General features: G+C 50.2%; 1 protein-coding gene across 4 annotated transcripts in view; it reads left to right on the top strand.

Moving 5' to 3' along the window:
• Positions 1–22,459, top strand: part of LOC139054901 (uncharacterized) — a 443,055-nt gene that overhangs the window by 337,697 nt on the left and 82,899 nt on the right. For 3 of the 4 annotated variants that reach the window (XM_070532627.1, XM_070532629.1, XM_070532628.1), the window contains 2 exons: positions 19,305–19,332; positions 20,683–20,931. In XM_070532627.1, the coding sequence (XP_070388728.1) occupies positions 19,305–19,332; positions 20,683–20,931 (277 nt within the window). The remainder of the gene's footprint in view (positions 1–19,304; positions 19,333–20,682; positions 20,932–22,459) is intronic. The other variant, XM_070532630.1, reaches the window with a different exon arrangement.

The following is a 22,459-nucleotide window of genomic DNA, read 5'->3' as shown; positions in this document are numbered from 1 at the left end:
TGCTGTCGCTGCTGCCATTGAAGCCGCCTGTTGAAGCTTCCACGGTTGAGTACAGACGAATTCTGGTGTGCGCTTCAACCGCTACGGTGGCAGCAGAGGTTACTTGGTGACCACGTAGCTTGATGACGCAGGCGCAACGCTGCCGTTATTGCACGTGTCATTACATCAGGCGGCCAGCTTCGAAAGCTCCACAAGCAGAGAAATGTGTTTATTCGGTGCCCACTGTAGTGTCGTTGCTGCCAATGACGCCGCCTTTTGAAGCTTCGGCGCTTGAGTACAGACGAACTCTGGAGTCCGCCTCAGGCACTAGGGTCGTGGCACAGGTATCTTGATGAACACGTACCTTGATGACCCAGGAGAAACGTTGCCGTTCTTGCACGTGTCGCGACGTCAGGTGGCCAGCGTCGAAAGCTGCACACGCAAAGGAACTCGTTTAATCGGTGTCCACTGTGATGTCACTGCTGCGAATGCATAGCATCGGGTCACTCACCATTCCTTGGGTTCGTTGCATGGTCGTTTGCTTGGGACTTTGATTCTTTTTGCATAGGGGGAAAGCTTCGCGTTCACCCATCTTTCTCTATGAACGGGCTTGGATTTTTTGGTTTTATACTCTCAACGATTAGCCGAAACGAAGGCGCGCCCTTCAAACGGAAATGGTACGCACTCAGCTTGTAACAATCCGTCCTCCCATTTTGACCACACTTATAACAATCATGCCTGAGTAACTGGTGCACTGTTTATGATCACTGACGTTTCGACACACATCGTCGTAGTATAGCGTTTGGGCGACAGTGTCAATCACTTCGGTACATTGTTTTTGTCAGGTTCCCGCAGTCATTTTTTTTCCAGATCCTAGCCATAGTCAGCTTCGCTGTAAAACATCTGTTCTTAGCCCGGTGCTTGGGACCTCCTTGGGTCCCACGTGTGATAAGGTTAGTTCAAGGGCTCGTTACAGGTCCCCATAGCCCAGTGGGGTATGTGCCATTGAGCTTGGGCCCTTTTTGCACAATCACCAGAATCTGCCCACATGATTCTTCGTTTTTGTTAACATCTTGGACACATTTATTTCGACATCCTAGCCATAGACAGCTTGGCCGTAAAACAACAATTTGTTCATAATATTCAGTGTACTATGATCTTTTGACTGAGATAGAGATTCAGTTTGTTCTACGGGGCACGCAATAATTGTTGTGCCATATTATTTTAATGCGAAACACTGGATGCGGCAGAAAACCGTTATTAAATGTCAGAAAGAAATAATAAGACAATGCATATGACCAGACACATAAACTTTTAATAACCTTTCTTAATTCTTGATTTTTTTTAATGATTTTCACACTATAACATTATCGCACAAAAGCTACTGCACTGAAATAAAATGATAGTACATACTTAAAACAGACAATAGGCGCGTTAAGTTAAGGCGCTCGAGCGCGCTCTAGCCACCAGAGTGCGCTCTTTTAAACTTAGCGGCTAAGAATTGAATTCCACTGCATGATTGCAGAGTGCGCTTGATGCGCCCCACCCTGGAAACCGTGCGCGAGAGAGCGCTCCTGCTGCGGCCTCCGGAAAAATGACCTGTTTCCTACTCTTTCCACTCATGCAAGTTCGTTCTCCTTGCCCACTCGTTCCTGCCGCCGCCGCGCCGCCGGGCGTCTGAAGCTGCTCTCAGGCGAGATCGGGAACTTGCTGGCGCGCTTTGAGCTTGGCGCGAACGTTGAGCTTGCACCGCATACGTAAGCCGCTGCTGCTGCCTCCGTCGCCACGCGTCAAGTTCTTCTACCTCTTCATCGTCTAACAAGAAATGCAGGAGTACGGTCGGTGGGGCCATTTTGGGAAAGCGCGCGAAGTGCGATAGCGTATGCGGAAGCAACTGTTGCGATCCCACCGATGGCACCTGTTATTGGAATCTCAGCGCTGCCACCAGCTGTTGGAACCTCAGTGCTGACGTCCGTTATTGCAATCGGACCGCTGGCGCCCGTTGTTGCAAATGGGTCGCAAGCCCCAAGGGTAGCGTTGGCCTGGCGGCCTGGGGCACACTGGAAGCATCCGAAGGTCCCGGCAAAGCATGAGTCGACTGCTAAGAGAACAACTTGCTTATTCTAGCATCGCAAAAGAGCGGCCGGTCAGGTCGACCGAAGTGGAGAGACGGGAGAGCACGAGCACGTTACTCAACAGAAGAAATCGGAGCCTCTCTCCTGGCGTCTGGGGGCAGCTGCTCTTATACTCTCGGAGTTGAGGGCAAGAGGGAACGTCATGAGACGAGGTCACGTGACAGCGAGGCATGGACAGACTGAGAGACATGTAGAGACGAGTATAGTGACGCATCAGCCGGGCCGGCGCCGGTCAGACCTCCTCGCTTCACACTTGGGGAGCTCCTCTCCCCGGCTGCCGCGCTTTGACAAGCGTGGGCACACACACGCACACACAAAGACACGTGGCACTGAACATGCCGGGACGCGCTCGGCGGGGATGCGTCGCGGCCGCTCCGAACGGGCTATAATGTCCGCCGCTTTGAACGAAGCCCCGGCGTCCGTTGCATCCGCGCGTCGTAGGCGAAACGTAACACAACATAACATTCGCACCCGAAAACAGTCGGCGAAAATGGCCGTTAAGTCAAGCTCCGAAGCGTCGCACTCGAGCACACTCGAGCGTGCTCCCTTGGAGTTCGGAGCGCGCTAACTAAGCGCGCCCTTTATTTTCACGTAGTAATGACGGTGAATGATACAGCGTGAACCTGTCAACGACGTACTAACTTTTATTGGGCAAACTTGTGCCCACAAAAGCAAGTTGCACTAAAAGCACAGCGATTGTGGCGAACACGGCCGGCTATTGTCGAAATCTGATCTGCCAGTCAAGCACATCGGCTTTTATACATGATTCAACAAATGTTTCATAGTAATTCCTGGTGCCCGCTTGTCTGCCAGAAAGTTCTACACAATTCGCGTCGCATATACAGTCAGATTACACAAGTTTCGGTGACAACAGGCAGCAGAAAGAACCATCGGTAACCTTGAAGAAACCCGATAAATGAAGGCGCCTCCCGCGCTGAGCCATAACGTTTGTTAGAAGGTGAAAAGCCATGACCCGACAAAGATAAACGAGTAGACGTCTCGATGTTTCACAAACATAATAATCAACCAATCAAATGTTCACTTAGTCGGTAAATTTTTCTTTGCGCGGTCTGATGCCACCTCCGGTGTACCTGAAGGCAGTGTAGTCAGGCATTCTCTATTTTTGATTTACATTAAAGACCTACCGAATTATATATCCTCTTCTGTGTGTTTACTTGCTGAGGACTGCATTACATCATCATCATCATCATCCTGGTTACGCGCACTGCAGGGCAAAGGCCTCTCCCATACTTCTCCCACTACCCCGGTCATGTAATGATTGTGGCCATGTCGTCTCTGCAAACTTCTTAATCTCATCCTCCCACCTAACTTTCTGCCGCCCCCTTACACGCTTCCCGTCCCTTGCGATCTAATCGGTAACCCCTAATGACCACCGGTTATCTTCCCTCCTCACTACATGTCCTGCCCTTGCCCATTTCTTTTTCTTGATTTCAACTAAGATGTTAACTCGAGTTTGTTCCCTCACCCAATCTGCTCTTTCCTTATCCCTTAACGTTACACCTATCATTCTACTTTCCATAGCTCGTTGCGTCGTCCTCAACCTAAGTAGAACCCTTTTCGTAAGCCTCCAGGGTTCAGCGCCGTACGTGAGTACTTGCAAAACACAGCTGCTGTACACTTTTTACTTGAGGGATAATAGCAACCTGCTGTTCATGATCTGAGAACGCCTGCCAAAGGCACCCCAGCCCATTCTTATTCTTCTGATTATTTTAGTCTCATGATCCGGATCCGCGGTCACTACCTGCCCTAAGTACATGTATTCGCTTACCTCTTCCAGTGCCTCGCTACCTATCGTAAACTGCTGTTCTCTTCCGAGGCTCTTTAATATTAGTTTTCTACAGATGCATATTTAGATCCACCCTTCTGCTCTGCCTCTCCATGTCAGTGAGCATGCATTGCAATTGGTCCCCGGAGTTACTAAGCAAGGCAATATCATGAGCCAATCGCAAGCTACTAAGGTATTCTCCATTAACTCTTATCCCCAATTCTTCCCAATCCAGGTCTCTGAATACCTCCTGTAAACACGCTGTGAATAGCATTGGAGAGATTGTATCTCCGTGCCTGACGCATTTCCGTATTGGGATCTTGTTGCTTTCTTTATGGAGGACTACGGTGGCTGCGGAGCCGCTATAGATATCTCTGAGTATTTTTACATATGGCTCGTCTACACCCTGATTCCGTTGTGCCTCCATGGCTGCTGAGGTTTCGATAGAATCAAACTGTTTCTCGTAATCAATGAAAGCGATATATAAAGGTTGGTTATATTCCGCACATTTCTCTATCACCTGATTGATAGTGTCAATATGGTCTATTGTTGAGTAGCTTTTACGTAATCCTGCCTGGTCCTTTGCTTGGCAGAAGTCTAAGGTGCTCCTGATACTATTTGCGATTACCTTAGTAAATATTTTTTAGGCAACGGACAGTAAGCTGATCCGTCTATAATTTTTCAAATCCGTGGCGTCCCCTTTCTTAAGGATTAGAATTATGTTAGTGTTCTTCCAAGATTCCGGTACGCTCGAGGTCATCAGGCATTGCATATACAGGGTGGCCAGATTTTATAGAACAATCTCCACACCATCATTCAAGAGATCTGCTGTTACCTGATCCTCCTCAGCAGCCTCCCCCTGTTGCATAGCTTCCAAGGTTTTCTTTACTTCTTCCGGCGTTACTCGTGCGATTTCAATTTCCTCTAAACTACTCTCTCTTGCAGTATCGTCGTGGGTGCCACCGGTACTGTATAAATCTCTATAGAACTCCTCAGCCACTTGAACTATCTCATCCATATTAGTAATGATATTGCAGGATTGCTGCATTATATACCGTTTGATTAACTGGTCTGCTGACCCCGCGGCACTCCAAAGTGATGTTGAACACATCACGGATTGATCTGCCGCGTGTATGGTGTCACTAAACACGTTGAAGTGAAAAGTAATTTCTTTTTCTCGAAAGAGTGTTACCTCTAACTTTTCTCATTGTTTGGATTCGAACATAGCTGTCCACACCACAGAATAAAAGTACTTAGGAGTGCTCTTTCCCCCAAAGCTTTCATGGACTTATCAAATCACCTCCGTTTCATCTAACGCCTTCAGATCATTACGCTATCTGCACCGCAACTTAGGAGCTGCGCTTTCACCACTAAGAAAACTAGCTTTCATGTCTATCGTACGGCCACAAATTGAGTAGCTCTCTTGTGTGTGGTCTGCACATCAAAAATAGCTCATTGACCTTCTGGAGAGCATCCAGAATAGAGCGAGCCGTTTCATTTCAAAATCTTATAGTAACCAGTCAAATTAAAGTAGATCTTTCGTTGCAACCACTTACTACTCGCCGTGATATTTCCGTGCTATTATTATATCATGCATTCATTTACACGGTTGGCCTATCCTTATCGAACCAGAAAAAAGCATCCTCGGCGTCGCAAAGACTGAACAATAAGTTCAGCTACAGCAATACAGATGCTTTTAATTTTTCAGCTTTGCCTCGTGCGGTCCTTTTATAGAACGCTGTAGCAGATAACATCGCTTCGCAATCGATACACTGCATTTCGCAGTATTCCAATGAATCAATATACCGTTTCAGCCATTTGACACATCTTGCCGTCTTTTAATTTCTTTCCGGCATTTCTCTACAAGCTTATCAAAGAATTTCAGTGATCCTAATTTTTTACTATGCTTATTACTCTATACATACAAAAACGTTTATAATGGTATTATGCTCAGCGTATTGTATTTGCTAATGTCGTAATAATTTTCAGTGTTGCGTGAATATTCTTTTCGTTGTACTGATATTTTTCCCCTATTCCATATGAATGTGTTGTCGTTCCCCCCCCCCCGCCCTTACACAATGCCTTCTCGAAGGCCTGTAAGGTACTTGCAAATAAATAAATCAGATCAATAAATAAAATAAATAAAAAAAACTAAATTAGTAGGGCCCAGGAACAGCTAGAAAACATTCTTACTGGTGCACTTAAGAGATACAAATGTGGTAGACAAAATAGTGCGAGATAGAGAAGCAAATAGGGAAAAAGAATACGAGTAAGCACAAAGGAAGGTAATCGTGCGGCATGGTTATCTACATATATGCATAACTCAGGAAATGAACTCTGAAATATGTCAATACAGGCAGAATTCTTATTACATGTTTTTGGAGTCACGTAATATTGACACGTGTACTTCTTTATCTTTATCGGGCGACCACTTTTCACCACCTAACAAATATTATCGCACAGCGCAGGATGCGCCTGCATCTAAAAGAAGTTGCTGGAATGTTATCGATGGTTCCGTCCGCTGTCTCTAATCTGATCGCATGTGTTCGCGACGCGAATAATGTAGAACTTTGAGGAAGGCACGTGGGTCCCAGCGATTACTCTGGAACATTCGACGACTGCAGTATAAAAGCCGATGCGCTTGACCCGCAGATCAGATTTTCGACGATCGCCGACTGTGTTCGCCGCTATCGTTGCGCTATAAGTCTAACCTGTCTTTGTGGGCACAGGTTCGCCCGATAAAAGCTAGTTTTGTCTTTCACAGTATTGCTACTCTGTTTTTTACCGTCACTACCACGTGACGTCTGGTGAAGGTGCTTTTCGTTCATGTCCTGGATGCCCCCGACAAGCCGTCATCCAATCCCGGACCGCAAAAAGAGCACCAACGTAGTCCCGGACCAACGAGCAAGCCGTCGTCTACAACAGCTGCCCCAGGAGCACGGACTTCTACCTGAGAAGACTAAAAAGATTCTAGCCAAGACAACCACAGCCGCAGCCCCAATGTCACCTGTCGCACTTCAACAACCCAGAGAGCCTCCTACGTTCAGCGGAGCTACGTCGGATGATCCGGAAACCAGGCTCGAAACCTTGGAAAGGATCTCGACCTTAAACAACTGGACATCTGAGGATAAGCTACATGTGTACTTCTCCTTGGAATGTGCAGCGAGGACTTGGTTCGAGAACCGGGAGGCCACCCTTGCAACATGGCACCTGTTCCGCAGTAACTTCCTGAGGACGTTCACGAGCGTTGTCCGAAAAGAAAGGGCCGAAGTTCTGCTGGGAACCCGAGGCCAACTACCCAATGAGACCATCGCCATCTTCACAGAAGAGATTCCGGGCCGGCACGCCGACTCGGAAATGTCCGAAGAGAAAGAAGTATGGTCATTGATGCGAGGCGTAAAGCAAGAACTTTTCGCCGGACTAATCCGAAACCCACCGAACACAAAAGCTGAGTTCCTGACAGAGGCTACGACGATTGACAAAACTTTAGAAATGCGCACTAGGCAATATAACTGCCAAGTGCTCACACCTCAGAGCGCCATCCAAGCGCTGGGCTCCGTTGATCTCCAAAAGACCATCAGGGCCATTGTGCGCGAAGAACTGCGCAAGGTTTTGCCTTCGTCGCAGCCTCAAGTAGCTTCGATAGCTGACATCGTAAAAGATGAGGTTCAACAATCGCTGGGAGTTCCTGAGATGCAACCTCAATTATCGCATCCGCAGCCAGAAGCGATGACCTACGCCGCCATCGCACGCCGTCAAGGTTCCCCTCCGCGACCGCGCCACGGCCCTGTAACGCCGCAGTTCCGTCGTCCGCCGCCGCCGCCACCAGTACGGTCACCCGTGGTCCAGTGCACCTACGCGAGGAAGACAGACATTTGGTGCGCCCCCGACCACCGCCCACTCTGCTACCACTACGGCGAAGCCGGCCATGTGTACAGCCGAAGCCCATAGTGCGACCTGGGATTGCGAGGCATCGCCATTAACGCACAGCGCCCGAGAGCAGGTGAACGCCCTGGTGACATCGCCGACTATCTCGTCGCTACTCAGTGGAGCCCTCGACGGCCGTCCCGTTCGCCGTCACCAGGCCGCTACCTGTCGCCACAGCGCCGTCCATACACTGGCCGAGGCCGGGGCCGATCAGCGAGCCCAAATCCGGAAACTAAAAGCAGCAACCGATGGAGGTGCGGTTGCTGCTAGTCGAACTGAGAAAGCTCCTCCGCCGCCGACGAAGACGCCGAAGAAACTACCTCGACGACATAACGACACGCCACCGTCCCGACGAAGTGTGGAAGCAAAGAATACGACGACGAAACATGACCTCACGACGCGACGTTCCAGTTTCAGTTCAACACGACGCAGCCGTGATGCGACGCCGAGACCTAACTGCAACGCCAGACAAAGAACCACCGACCTCGACGTGCGTCTCGACGGCCACGCAGTTACCGCCTTAGTGGACAGAGGGGCCGATTACTCCGTAATGAGTGGACACATCGCCGCCCAGTTGAAGAAAGATAAACTGCATGGGAAGGCCCTCAAATTCGGACCACTGGAGGACACCTCGTTATGCCGACGGGAATCTGTACGGCAAGAATTACCGTTCATGACCGGACTTACCCTGCCACCTTCGTTATCCTACAACAGTGTTCACGAGACGTCATTCGCGGCATGGACTTTCTGAATCAACATGGTGCAATCATCGACCTGAACTCGAAGTCGATAACGCTGTCGGAAGATCAAGCGATACCGCCGGAGAGCGCTCGTAGTCAGCATATCTTAAGCGTGGTCAAAAGTCGTCACCATCCCGCCTCGCTTCAGCATTGTCATTTCCGTCGGCACCAAAACACCTGCCGACGTAGAAGGCGTCATCTAGCGTGCCCAACGTCTACTGCTAGACCGTGAAATTTGCGTCACAAGAGGGATCGCTTGAGTGCACGAAGGAAAAAACTAAAGTATTGCTGACAAATTTCAGCCAGCAGTTCAAACACATCAACAAGGGCACTACGATCACGTAAATCGAGAAAATATTGGAAGCCAGTAATGCGTATGTTCTCTCCAGTTCTGCCGCATCTAACCCGACGACCATAGTTCCCGAACCAGACTTTGATGTAAATCCAAGTTTTCCCGTGAGCAAGCAGCAACAGCTCAGAAGTCTTCTCCGGCAATTCAAGGACCACTTTTCGACGTCATCGAGGATTCGGCAAACACTAGTTGCGAAGCGGCGCACAATAACCGAAAAGTGCGCTCAACCGCTCCGCCAGAGCCCTTACCGAGTTTCGACGCGAGAACGTGAAGCTATTAGGCAACAAGTCCACCAAATGCTCCGCGACGACATCATCCAGCAGTCGAAAAGCCCATGGCCGTCTCCTGTTGTCCTGGTGAAGGAAAAGGACGGAACCCTACGTTTTTGCGGCGATTATCGTCGCCTGAACAATATCACAAAGAAAGACGTATACCCCCTTCCACGGACAGCCGATGCATTGGATCGGTTCTGCAACGCTAAATACTTAACATCGATCGACCTCAAATCTGGCTACAGGCAAATAGAAGTCGACGAGGGAGATCGCGAAAAGACTGCCTTCATCACGCCAGACGGCCTCTACGAGTTCGAGGTCATGCCTTTCGGACTGTTCTCGGCGCCTGCAACGTTCCAGTGCGTCATGGAAACGGTGTTAGCAGGATTGAAGTGGCAGTCGTCTTCGCCGGAAAAACTAGAGGCCATCAAATTATCAGGGCTCACCCTGAAGCCAGAAAAGTGCCACTTCGCTTACGGTGAGCTTCTGTTCCCAGGCCACGTCATCAGCAAATCCGGAGTACGCCCCGACCCGTAGCAAACAGCTTTCATCGCAAAGTTCCCGCAGCCCATCGACAAGAAGGCATTGCCTAGATTCCTTGGCATGTGTGCCTACTACAGGTGCTTTGCCAAGAAATTTTCACGCATCACTGAGCCGCTAACGCATCTAACGAAGTCCGATGTCGAGTTCAAGTGGCCAACGCCGCAGGCTGACGTATTTCAAGAACTCAAATGGCGCATGCAGTCACCGCCGGTACTTGCACATTTCGACGAAGACGCCGATACCGAAATCCACACTGACGCTAGTAGCCTAGGCCTCGCTGCCGTCCGAGTCCAGATGAAAGACGGACAGAACAGGTGATATCTTATGCTTGTCAGTCACTGTCAAACGTGGAAGGCAATTATTCTATGAATGAAAAGGAATGCCTCGCCATCATTTGGGCTACAGCATAATTTCGCCCTTACCTATATGACAGGCCATTCAAAGTCGTCAGCGACCATCACGCGCTGTGTTCGCTAGCTAACTTAAAGGAGCCTTCAGTACGGCTGGCACGGTGGAGCCCCAGACTGCAAGAATATTGCTACGGGGTAGTATTCCCAATGACAAAGAGCCGCGCAGGAAGAAGACGAAGACGACGATTGGAAGCTAGCGCGGGCTGTTGCCTCTTGGTCAACTGCGGCGTATTGGCTTGTAAATATACTTGTAAATAGCTTTTCGTCGGTGTCTTCTTACGTAACATATTTGGTGGAGGTGGACGTTCCCTGTACCTCGTCACGGAGCTTCGCAGTGGACGGTACGTCGTGCCTACCTTCATGGCTCCCGGCGACGCCAACCCGACTCCACCGGCTCCGACACCTGCTGCCCCTTCGACGACCTACATCACGCTCTCCGCTCCCCGTGATCCTGGCGTATTCTCGGCAAATGATGGGGAAGACGTCGAGGATTGGATCAGCCTTTATGAACACGTCAGCCGCAATAACCGGTGGGACCCAACTATCATGCTCGCCAACGTCGTCTTTTACCTCGGCGGCACACCTCGAGTTTGGTATCGGACGCACGAAGATGAGCTGACCAGTTGGGATTCGCTTAAGCAAAAGCTTCGAGACTTGTTCGGCAACCCCTACGGTCACCAACTTGCCGCGCAGAGGGCGCTTTCCGGTCGTGTGCAGACGTCAACGGAGCCCTACGTCACGTACATTCAGGACGTCTTGGCTCTATGCCGCAAAGTTGACGCACACATGACTGAGTCCGACAAGGTCTCCCACATCCTCAAAGGCATTGCCGATGACGCCTTCAACTTGCTCGTATTTAACAACGTCGCGACGGTGGATGCAGTTATAAAAGAGTGCCGCCGCCTGGAATTCGCTAAAAGCCGACGTATCGACCAACAGTTTGCCCGTCTGCCCAACACCCCAGCGACATCTTCCTGTGCCGACGCTCCTCGTCCCAACAACACTGGCGATGTTACCAGGATTGTCCGGCGTGAGATCGAGGCCGCCTATCCGGCTGCGTTCGACTCCAGCCCCTCCAATGCACCCGCAGTCACTGTTTCCCTGATCCAGGCAGTTGTCTGCCAGGAGTTCGCCAACATGGGTATTCACACCATCTGCTCGGCCCATCGCCCTGATCCCCACCCGGCATCTTCGATTCCACCCCGTCCCGCACCTTCTTACCCACCACGTTTCCGCAACCCCTCTGAATGGCGCACTGCAGACGACAAGCCAATTTGTTTTCACTGCCATCGAATTGGGCACATTTCTCGGCACTGCCGCAGTCGCTGGAGTTCCCTGAACCAGTCTACATATACTGCCTACTCTCGCCCCCCAGGTGGCCTTTCTCGTCCCTATGCTGCCCGCTCAGATAATGCCGCCACCGATTCTCCTGCGCCGAACCGCCCCTATTCTCGTTCGCCTTCGCCCCAACGACGACAATCTCGCTCTCCCCAGCCCCGTCGTTCCTATTCGCCGACTCCCTTCGGACGCCGCTCCCAGCCGGAAAACTAGACGATGCAGCGCCTCGAGGTGACGCTGCATTGCTCCCTACGCCGCCAAATCCTCTCCTGACGTTGCCCACTCATCTGAACCTTCTTGACGTGCAAGTCGACGGTGTTCCTGTATCAGCTCTCATAGACACTGGGGCGCATTTGTCGGTAATGAGCGCGGATCTTCGTACCCGGCTGAGGAAAATAATCACGCCCGCCACGACGCCTGTTGTCCGTGTCGCCGATGGCGGAACAGCCCCCGTAATTGGTATGTGTGCCACCCGCGTCTCCTTCGCCGATCGCTCCACTACCGTGCTATTCACAGTCATCGCTCACTGTCCCCACGACATCATCCTTGGCCTCGACTTCCTCTCCGCACATTCTGCTCTCATCGATTGCTCCGCCAGTACTCTCCGCCTCGACCTGCCTGTTCTGGACCCCGCTGAAGAACACCTTCCTCGCCTCAGTTCCGTCGACTTCGTTCGCTTGCCACCTTCGGCACTGACTTACGTTGACTTCGTGTCATCCCCACCAGTGCCCGACGGTCACTACATCGCGGCTCCTATGCAAGACGTCCTCCTTACACACGGGATCACACTACCTCATACTATTTTATCTATTACGGCGAATTGCGTCTGCCTGCCAGTGGTCAATTTTGCCTTGACGACACAAGCGCTGCCACGCGGGATGTCTCTGGCCCAACTTTGCTCATTCGAGGATCACTCTGTAGCATCGATCTCAGTAGACGACAATTCAACCGACCCTCCTCTACCATCGCAGTCGTTAACTTGTACCATCGCCAACTTACAGAAACTGATTGCACCCGACATGCCCTCCGAGCACGCTCGTGCGCTCTACCGCGTTCTGATTTCCTACCAAGATATTTTTGACTTTAACGATCGTCCTTTGGCCCAAACAACTGCTGTTAAACATCGCATTAATACCGGCGATGCTCCTCCTATTCATCGCCGCCCGTATCGAGTATCACCGGCTGAGCGTCAAGTGATTCACACCGAAGTTCGCAAAATGCTTGCCAAGAACATTATTGAACCGTCATGTAGTCCATGGGCGTCACCGGTTGTGCTGGTAAAAAAGAAGGATGGCTCATGGCGCTTTTGCGTGGATTATCGGCACCTTAACAGGGTTACAAAAAAGGACGTGTATCCCCTACCTCGGATTGATGACGCCCTTGACTGCCTCCACGGTGCTCGCTATTTCTCCTCTATTGACCTTCGCTCCGGCTATTGGCAGATTGCCGTGGACGATCTCGATCGCGAGAAGACTGCCTTTGTAACACCCGACGGTCTTTATCAATTCAAGGTGATGCCGTTCGGCCTATGTAACGCTCCTGCCACTTTTGAACGCATGATGGACTCCCTTCTTCACGGTTTCAAATGGTCCACGTGCCTGTGCTACTTGGACGACGTTATAGTATTCTCCCCAACATTCGCTACGCACCTCGAGCGCCTCTCAGCAGTCCTGGACGTTTTTCGGCGAGCCGGTCTGCAACTCAACGCATCGAAGTGCCAATTCGGCCGTCGCCAGATTACCGTCCTTGGACATCTCGTATACGCGAACGGAGTGCAACCGGACCCTGGCAAGATCTATGCTGTTACGCACTTCCCTGTTCCGAAGTGTGTCAAGGATGTGCGCAGCTTCATCGGCCTTTGCTCGTACTTTCGCCGTTTCGTCAAAAATTTCGCGGCCATAGCACGACCACTAACCGAGCTTTTGAAAAAAGACGCCCCTTTCCAGTGGGGCGATAACGAGGCCTCTGCATTCTCGCTTCTCATCGATCTTTTCACAACGCCTCCCGTTCTGGCCCATTTCGATCCTAATGCGCCTACCGAAGTCCGTACTGATGCCAGCGGTCACGGAATTGGCGCAGTACTGGCACAACGCCAGCGTGGCCACGACCGTGTTATCGCTTACGCCAGCAGGCTCCTCTCGCCCGCGGAGCGCAACTATTCCATCACTGAGCGTGAGTGTCTGGCCCTAGTTTGGGCGGTTGCGAAGTTCCACCCATACTTATATGGCCGACCCTTTTCCGTTATCACAGACCATCACGCGCTTTGTTGGTTATGCTCCTTGAAAGACCCTTCAGGAAGACTTGGTCGCTGGGCCTTACGCCTCCAAGAATATTCGTTCTCTGTCACCTACAAATCTGGCCGACTATACACAAGGACGCTGACTGCCTGTCTCGCTACCCGGTAGACGAGCCTGACGACGCCGACAGTAGTACCACCGACGGCATTTTCTCTGTGTCTGCCTTCGCTAACATCGCCGATGAGCAGTACCGAGACCTATCGCTGCGAGTACTCATCGAGCGTCTGCGCTCTACACCTACCGACGCATCCGTTCGCCGATATGTCCTCCAGGGCGGCATTCTGTACCGAAGGAGCTTCCTCCCTGATGGCCCTGATCTTCTTCTTGTCGTACCAGAACATCTACGACAAACTGTGCTCTTTCAGATGCATGACGCACCCACTGCAGGACATCTTGGCGTAACCCGCACGTACGACCGCGTCCGCCGCCGCTTCTATTGGCCTGGTCTTGCTCGCTCCGTCCGCCGCTATGTTGCTGCCTGTGATCCCTGCCAGCGTCGGAAAACACCTCAGGTGCTACCTTCCGGTCATCTCCAGCCGATCACCGTCCCTGTGGAACCGTTTTTTCGTGTTGGATTAGACCTCGTCGGTCCCTTTCCCACGTCATCCTCTGAGAACAAATGGGTAGCCGTCGCAACTGATTACGCCACACGATACGCTATCACGCGGGCTCTACCTACCAGTTGCGCCACTGACGTCGCCGACTTTCTCTTGCGTGACATTATCTTAGTGCATGGCGCCCCGCGACAGCTCCTTACTGACCGTGGTCGTAACTTCCTCTCGAAAGTTATCGCCGACATTGTGCGTTCCTGCTCTATTCAACACAAGCTGACTACCTCATACCATCCTCAAACCAATGGCCTGACAGAGCGCTTAAACCGTACTCTTACCGACATGCTGTCCAAGTACGTTTCGAAGGACCACCACGACTGGGACGTTGCCCTTCCTTACGTCACCTTTGCTTACAATTCTTCCCGGCACGACACCGCCGGATTTTCTCCATTTTATCTCCTCTACGGTCGCGAACCGAACTTGCCCCTTGACACGGTACTTCCTCCTGCTGCGACCTCAACAACCGAGTATGCGCGCGACGCCATCGCCCTCGCCGACCATGCACGCCAGCTTGCCCGTGCCCGACTGACGGACTCGCAAACCACGCAGCAGCGTCGGTACAACGCCCGCCACCGTGACGTACAGTTTTCGCCTGGTGCACTCGTGCTCCTGTGGTAGCCCTGTCGTCACGTTGGACTTTCCGAAAAGCTCCTTTCGCGGTACACCGGGCCCTACCGCGTGCTGCGCCAGGTGACGCCTGTGACTTATGAAATTGCTCCTGTGAGCTCAACCTCGTCATCTACTCTGGCGTCTAGTGATGTTGTGCACGTCAGTAGGCTCAAGAGCTACTACACTGCTTCAGAGTCCAGCCTTTAGTCGCTCCGGGACGGCGCTTTTGCCGCCGGGGGTAGTGCTACGGGGTAGTATTCCCAATGACAAAGAGCCGCGCAGGAAGAAGACGAAGGCGACGATTGGAAGCTAGCGCGGGCTGTTGCCTCTTGGTCAACTGCGGCGTATTGCCTTGTAAATATACTTGTAAATAGCTTTTCGTCGGTGTCTTCTTACGTAACAATATGATGTCACGGTAATCTACAAGTCCGGACGAAAACACTCAGACGCTGACTGCCTATCCCGCGCCTCCATTGATTTTCCGGTGCAAGATGACGAGGATGATGACGCCTTTCTTCGCATATTAAGCGCGGAAGACTCCGCTGAGAGCACACTCGGAGCTGAAAAAGCTTGTCGAGTATTTGGAAGGGCACACCGACGTAGTACCTAGGGCATTTCAGCGCGGTGTGTCTTCGTTCACAATACAAAACAACCTGCTCGTAAAAAAGAACTTCTCACCAGCCCGTGCCAGCTACCTTCTTGTTGCTCCGTCAGCGCTGCGTCCAGAAGTACTGTATGCCCTACATGACTTGGCGATCTAACCACTGCGCACCTCGGATTTTCCCGAACGCAGGCGAGGATACAGGAAAGGCATTGCTGGCCGCGTTAGACCACCCACATTGCCAGTTACATCAAGACATGCCGAGACTGTCAGCGACGCAAGACAGCACTGATAAGGCCAGCAGGACTACTACAGCCGATCAAACCTCCTTGCCGACCATTTCAGCAGATCGGAATGGATTTGTTGGAACCATTTCCGGCGTCAACATCCTCAAATAAGTGGATCGTCATGGCGACGGACTATCTCACCCGCTTCGCTGAAACTAAAGCACTACCGGAAGGCAGCGCAGCCGAATGGGCAAAATGTTTCCTCGAGAACCTTCTGCTGCGACATGATGCCCCAGAAGACCTCATCACCGACCGAGGAACAGCGTGTACAGCAGAGCTCACCCAAGTCATTCTGCAGTACAGTCATACAAGCCACAGGAGGACAACTGTCTACTACCCACAGACGAATGGTGTCACGGAGCGTCTGAACAAGACATTCGCCGACATGCTAGTAATGTACGTCGACGTCCAGCACAAGACGTGGGACGCGGTCCTGCCGTACGTAACGCTTCTTACAGCACGGCGGTGCAAGAAACGCAGATCCTCTCGTTTAAGCTGGTTTGCGGCAGGAACCCGACGACGACGCTCGACACCATGCTGCAGCATGTCACCGACGAAGAGAATCTTGACGTCGCGACCTATCTCCAGCGCGCCGAAGAAGCCCGACAGCAAGCCCGCCTACAGATCAAGAACCAGCAGCGTACAGACAGCCGACACTACAACGTCCGACGACGCTTCGTCGAGTACCAGCCCGGTGACCATGTTTGGGTTTGGACCCCTCTACGCCGACGACGGCTGAGCGGGAAGCTTTTGCGTCGCTATTTCGGACCGTACAAGATCATCCGACGCATTGGCGCGCTCGACTAATGAGGTCGTGCTAGTCGGCATTTCGCTATCACAGCGGCGCCACTCACGACCTGAAATAGTCCACGTTGTGCGACTCAAGCCATACTACCAGCGTTATTGAACTTTGGGACTTCGCGTAGCCGACCTTTGCACTTACTTCTTTTCGTTGTTTTGTTACTTTTGTTTAATAAGTGCGCTTTTGTGTTTCACTCTCCTATATTTGTAGCATCGGGACGATGCTTTTAAAGGGGAGGGGGGGTAATGACACGCGTATTTCTTTATCTTTATCGGGCGACCACTTCTCACCACCTAACCAATGTTATCCCACAGCGCAGGGCGCGCGTGCATCTAAAAGAAGTTTCTGGAATGTTATCGATGGTTCTGTCCGCTGTCTATAATCTGATCGCATGAGTTCGCGACGCGAATAATGTGGAACTTTGTGGAAGGCACGCGGGTCCCAGCGATTGCTCTGGAACATTTGACGATGGATGTATAAAAGCCGACACGGAATCTGTTCGTGTATTTTTAACATATTTTGTATTATGCCTAAAGGCATGCTTTCAAATAAAGAAGTAATAATAAAAATAAAGCCAACACGCTTGACCCGCAGATCAGATTTTCGAAGATCGCCGACTGTGTTCGCCGCTATTGTTGTACTTCAAGTGTAGCCTGTCTTTGTGGGCACAGGTTCGCCCAATACAAGCTAGTTTTGTGTTTCACAGTATTGCTACTCTGTTCTTTAACGTCTCTACCACGTGACAATATAGACGACAGTCGTTTTTACAAGGCCAGGCAGAGAATGAGGAATGCTGCCTGGTATACTGTTGTGGCACGAAAAATTGCATATGACCAAGAAGTTTTGGGGAATGTGCAATCCGATTGTCCGCCTTATACTGGAACAGAAAGTCTGATTAATTACGTCTTCAGTCTAGAGGTGTGAGTTGAGCTTTATTTTAGCGGGCCAGACTATGGTCACCGGTATGGCAAGAGTGGTGCTTGAAGATAGATTTCAGATTATCTAGGACATGTTTAATGAGGTTAGAATTAGATTTGCACGTTGCACCTCCACTTACAGATGCGTATTCTAGTTGGGGAAGGCACACAGCAGAATACAATTTCAGAAACATAGCAGGTGAGTGGAAATCATACAATATACGACATACAAATTCAATAGCGTGAAGGGCACGTATTGCATATGTCTTGTATGATGAACGCCCTCCTATGCATTGCACACTGTACACATACTGCAAAGAGATAGTTTCTTTTTGTAGTTCGCAAGCACAGCGATGAACTGACTGAAAGGAGACAGCGCTGCGTCACGTTTCCTTTAGTGCATAAGTTTTTTGAGCGCTGCACGAGCGATTGATCCCCAACTAGCCCATAAGACGCCTGCACTTGCAAGTACTGAGTGAAGGAGTACTGTAAGCTTTATCTGAACTGGACTTCACATTCCGATTCGAAGATCTCATATTCAGCTGAAAGACACTGCATGGCTCAAGATCTACTTCGCATTGTTCGGTTACTAGTGTCTTCCGCTTTCGAACGTTATTTTTGCTGCTGGACACAGCGCAGAGCTTGCCCTTTAAACTTGGGTCAACGTAGACCACCTAATTCGCACACAAAACACGCCGTGGTTCACCACCCGAGATTCCACAGTTCATTCACCACATCACGCACCACGCGAAGAGTGCCATATTTCAAATCGGGGCAGCGCCAAACGGTACTGAAAACTCATTTCCTTCGACGAAATCCCTCAGCTGGGCTCGTTCACTCGCCAGTTACAAACTCGATGGATGCGCTTTGCCTACGCACAATGTAAGCAACATCGGCGTTAGGTGAGTGCTTATTATCCAGACTTGAGTCTTCGAAACCATGTTTTCATTTCTTTCCAGCACAAGAAAATGTACGCACAGCAAACGGGCATTGCCACAATCGTAAATCGGTGTGGTGTTTCAGCAGACGATCACATTGAGACCGTTGTTATGAGAGTCGGCAGGTTGAACTTGTCGGCGCCATTCGAACTCCTCACAGATTCACGTCGTGCTGCCACGGTCGTCGGTCATGTCGACCTAGTATCAGCGCTGTCTTTTTGGGACGCCGTCGTGCACCGTGTGCACGTCGAAGGACTCGGATTGGTGTTGGCGTCTTCTCATGCGGCGACGTCTGTTTGCGACCGACGATTTTGACGCATTTCACGCATTGGCGCGTGCCGAAGCGTGCAAACGCATGACAGTGGTTGGGCCTTTACGCTTTCCTAATCGTTGGCAAGCCTCCCATGCATTTCGGAGGCCATACCCAAGGTCAGCGGGGACTCCGCTAGATGGCAATGAGTATTCCTAGGGAAGCGCGAAGAGCAGTCCGGTGCTGGTTCACGCCTCATACCACCTTTCGACCATGGTAATACCTTGTGCCTCTATAGTGGCTCAACCCTAAACGTATTAACGTCAACTGCGATCGCGAGACTGGTTCTGACAAATGTGTCGTTCATTTGGCCGCTTTTCGAATGTCGAGCGATACCAGAGCGTCCACAATTACTTCCATCTACGTGTGGTGCTAGATGACCGGGCCCGAAAGCGCTCTAAATACAATCCATTATGGGCTTTACGCTACAGTCTGCTTTTTTTTTTTCAGAACCGCTACAAGGACACGCTATACAATGGTGAGTGCCTAAAGTTCATTTGCAGGAGAGACAACCAGGTGGTGTCTTTTCATGCTCACTTCATTCTTTGAAATGCACTGAGCCGCATCTTTCAAGCTACGCCTCGCCAAAGGCCAGGCGCTGCACAAGCACAAGCCCATGTGAGGCGTATACCTTACCCTAGAGTAAATATTATTTGTTTATCTTGTAAACAAGCAAATATAGAATATACTATGCAAATCCACAGTACAAAGCAAGCACAATTCAAGTGCTACAATAAGAAAGATACATTATCTCTAAAAGAAAAAAAAGAGATAGTGTGCCGCTACTTGTATCAGTTTTACTCTTTGCGGAAGTTTATATTTGATTATGGTTTCCCGACCGCTTTATAGATTTCTTAGTGAATCTTTCTTTTTCTAATCTTTCGGTTATACATTTCCGTGTGCAACCAAATGTGAGCACGCTTTGTGGCTGTGGCGCAGCGCTGCTTGAGATTGTGAGATCGATGCAGTGCACCTGTGTGACCTCACCTGTGTATAATGCTGTTCGCATGCCTCAGTTGGTGGACCATCGGGGAAAATAAAAATCACTTGTAAGTGTGAGCCTGTCTGTGTCTTTTATTTTGTCCTCCGTGTCTCATTTCTTGCACCTAAAACCATTTCTAAGAGATTGATGCAAGCCATGGCAGCCGCATCTCAATGGGGCGAAAGCACAACAATGATAGTGTACCTATATTAAGGTTAACGTTAAAGAACCGCGAGGGGCAAAAATTAAGCTAGAGAGCCGCACTACAGTCTGCCTCACAATCACATCATGATTTGACACACGAAACACCTCAACATACTTTTAAAAGCAGGTACACAGCATAGTACAAGGACATAACTTGTAATTAGAGGCAACCCGTTCAAATCCCCTCTTCAGCCTTCACGTGGAGCGCACTACCTTAACGAATTCAAACTTTCCGTCATGTCGTACGCATCGACGCAGAGCAAAACAACATACTATTTAAGAAACACACCCCGACAACCATCGCTTCCGCTCGCTACGTGGGAAGGAGGGCTCTTGTGTCGCCTTATTACGCCGACAACCAGACAACAGCTCAAGTAGTTTAGAAACTACAATCACTGCCGCCTGTGGTCTTCCAAAGGAACCGGGCGAACTTTGCAAACGTTTCAGATAACGCGTCATAACGGGCCGAATAGATGTTTTATCGTTTGTTTTCCAAAAAACCATCAAAGCAGCCAGTTAATGTTTCTGACCACTTCATGTCGCGCTAGCAGCTTCGCCGCAAAATGGTTTGCATCCACAGAGCAGGCGACTGGAAGGATATATCTGTCTATTACATAGGTTCTTTGCGTACCTGCTTTCCAGAAACCGGCGCGGGTACCAACTACGCGTACAAGAAGAAGACACAGCAGAGTTCCACGTACGAGCTATACGGGATCCAGTACACGTCGGACAAGGCGGTCGATGGATCGCACAACACGGACGGCTTGAAACCGCCCTACTTCGCCCACACTCTGGACTCCTACTGGAATGAGCTGTTCCCCTGGTGGATGGTGGATCTGGCGCAGGACATCACCGTCACCGGCATACGCATAAGGAACCGCAAGGAGTGGGGTACCGTTTCTTCCTTTCTATAGGGCACATTCAGCTAATACCGGTACACAGGTATATGGGCATATTTTCATGCTATTAGCATTCTCAGGGTGCTTGATGAACTTCGCGGGTGCTAGGCGTGCAGATATGTGCTAAATGCAGATATGTTTACAGTATGTCTACATTTAACCGTTCTTCCCTAAATCTGGATCTCTGGGTAGTCCATGGTTGAATGGAATGCGCGTCGGGCTGTTGTGCTGAGGGAACAGGGTTCAAAATTAACCATCGGAACAACCTGGACCAGTGGGAGTTTGACAAGGTGTACTTGTGCTTTCCGCCAAGCTCATTGACGCCGACATGGGTCGCTTTTGAAAGAATCGCTTTCACGTTGCACTTTCACTAACTCTCCAAACATGCTTAAATGTTTCCGTTTATTTTCCTGCAGATCGTGAATAACTTGTATTGTCGCGGGTATAAACCCTAAAACTTTTTCAATCAGTCGGCAGCGCCTTACTTGCGTAGTCTGAGGGATAATGCGGCGTGCTCCGCATAGGCTTGGCTATCGGCTCTAAAAATGATACTACTCGGGAGCCCTCCAAGACATTTTTGCAAGTGCTCTCGAAATTACTGAAGTATTTTACCATTAAAATAATCTTGGACAAACAGAAAGCACAGAATGGTTTAGAGACGCTATCTCTTTACCAACTACGTGCAGTAAGCTAGGACGCTGCGGGCAGTCGCCGCAATCGACTCCCCCGAACTGGCTTCCTGCGTGAAAGGTAGGCAATCGCTTAGATAAAACTATGTGAAATATGTTCTTATAGTGAGCTGTTTGTGTAACCAAATCGAGCAAAGCAGAATGAAGCTTCATTGCAGTGATCGCACGGGTTCGCGGTGACCGACTTCATGCATGTCCGCGCACAATGTTTCGCTGCGAGCGCGCTTTCGCATCGTGCCGGGAGCACCGTAGGGAGCATTTGATGCAAGCAACCATGGTTACATGGATGCTATCAGAGCTGCTCAAAAATAATTTATTTATAGCTAGGCTTCGACGTCTACGGCGACTTGGGATGTGCCGTCGCGACGGTTCAGTCATTTCTTTTTCTTTTCTTTTAATGTCTTGGAAGCTTCAACACAATTATTTCTCAAGTTGCGTCGCCCTGCATGTTTATCGGTCTTCTAAGCGAGCAATTACCGGCTGCTTCTTTTTCCTAATCCAGTGCAATATTCATTGTGTGGTGCTACACAAGCATGAACATATGTCATGCCTTTCTTTAATGTGCTTTTTACCGTTCCTTTTCCATTCTAGTTAACTTTCTTTCCCACTTTTTTGGTTAATAACATCATAGGTGTTACAGTACATATGGAAAAGACTGTTGAACCTAGTAGCTGTAGGCTAGTGGATGGGTCCAAATATGCGAAATATAGTCATTCGGTACAAGCATAGGATGATCAATACAGGGGATGAATGCAACAACACATTAGCACATTAAAAACAGAACAAAAACATTTTTTACAGCATGCATAAAAATTTTCACCAGTTACAGAA

Source organism: Dermacentor albipictus, chromosome 1, assembly GCF_038994185.2.
Source record: "Dermacentor albipictus isolate Rhodes 1998 colony chromosome 1, USDA_Dalb.pri_finalv2, whole genome shotgun sequence".
NCBI classification, from domain to species: domain Eukaryota; kingdom Metazoa; phylum Arthropoda; class Arachnida; order Ixodida; family Ixodidae; genus Dermacentor; species Dermacentor albipictus.
The sequence above is the reverse complement of the archived record's forward strand: the minus strand, read 5'-3'. Positions and strand labels throughout refer to the sequence as shown.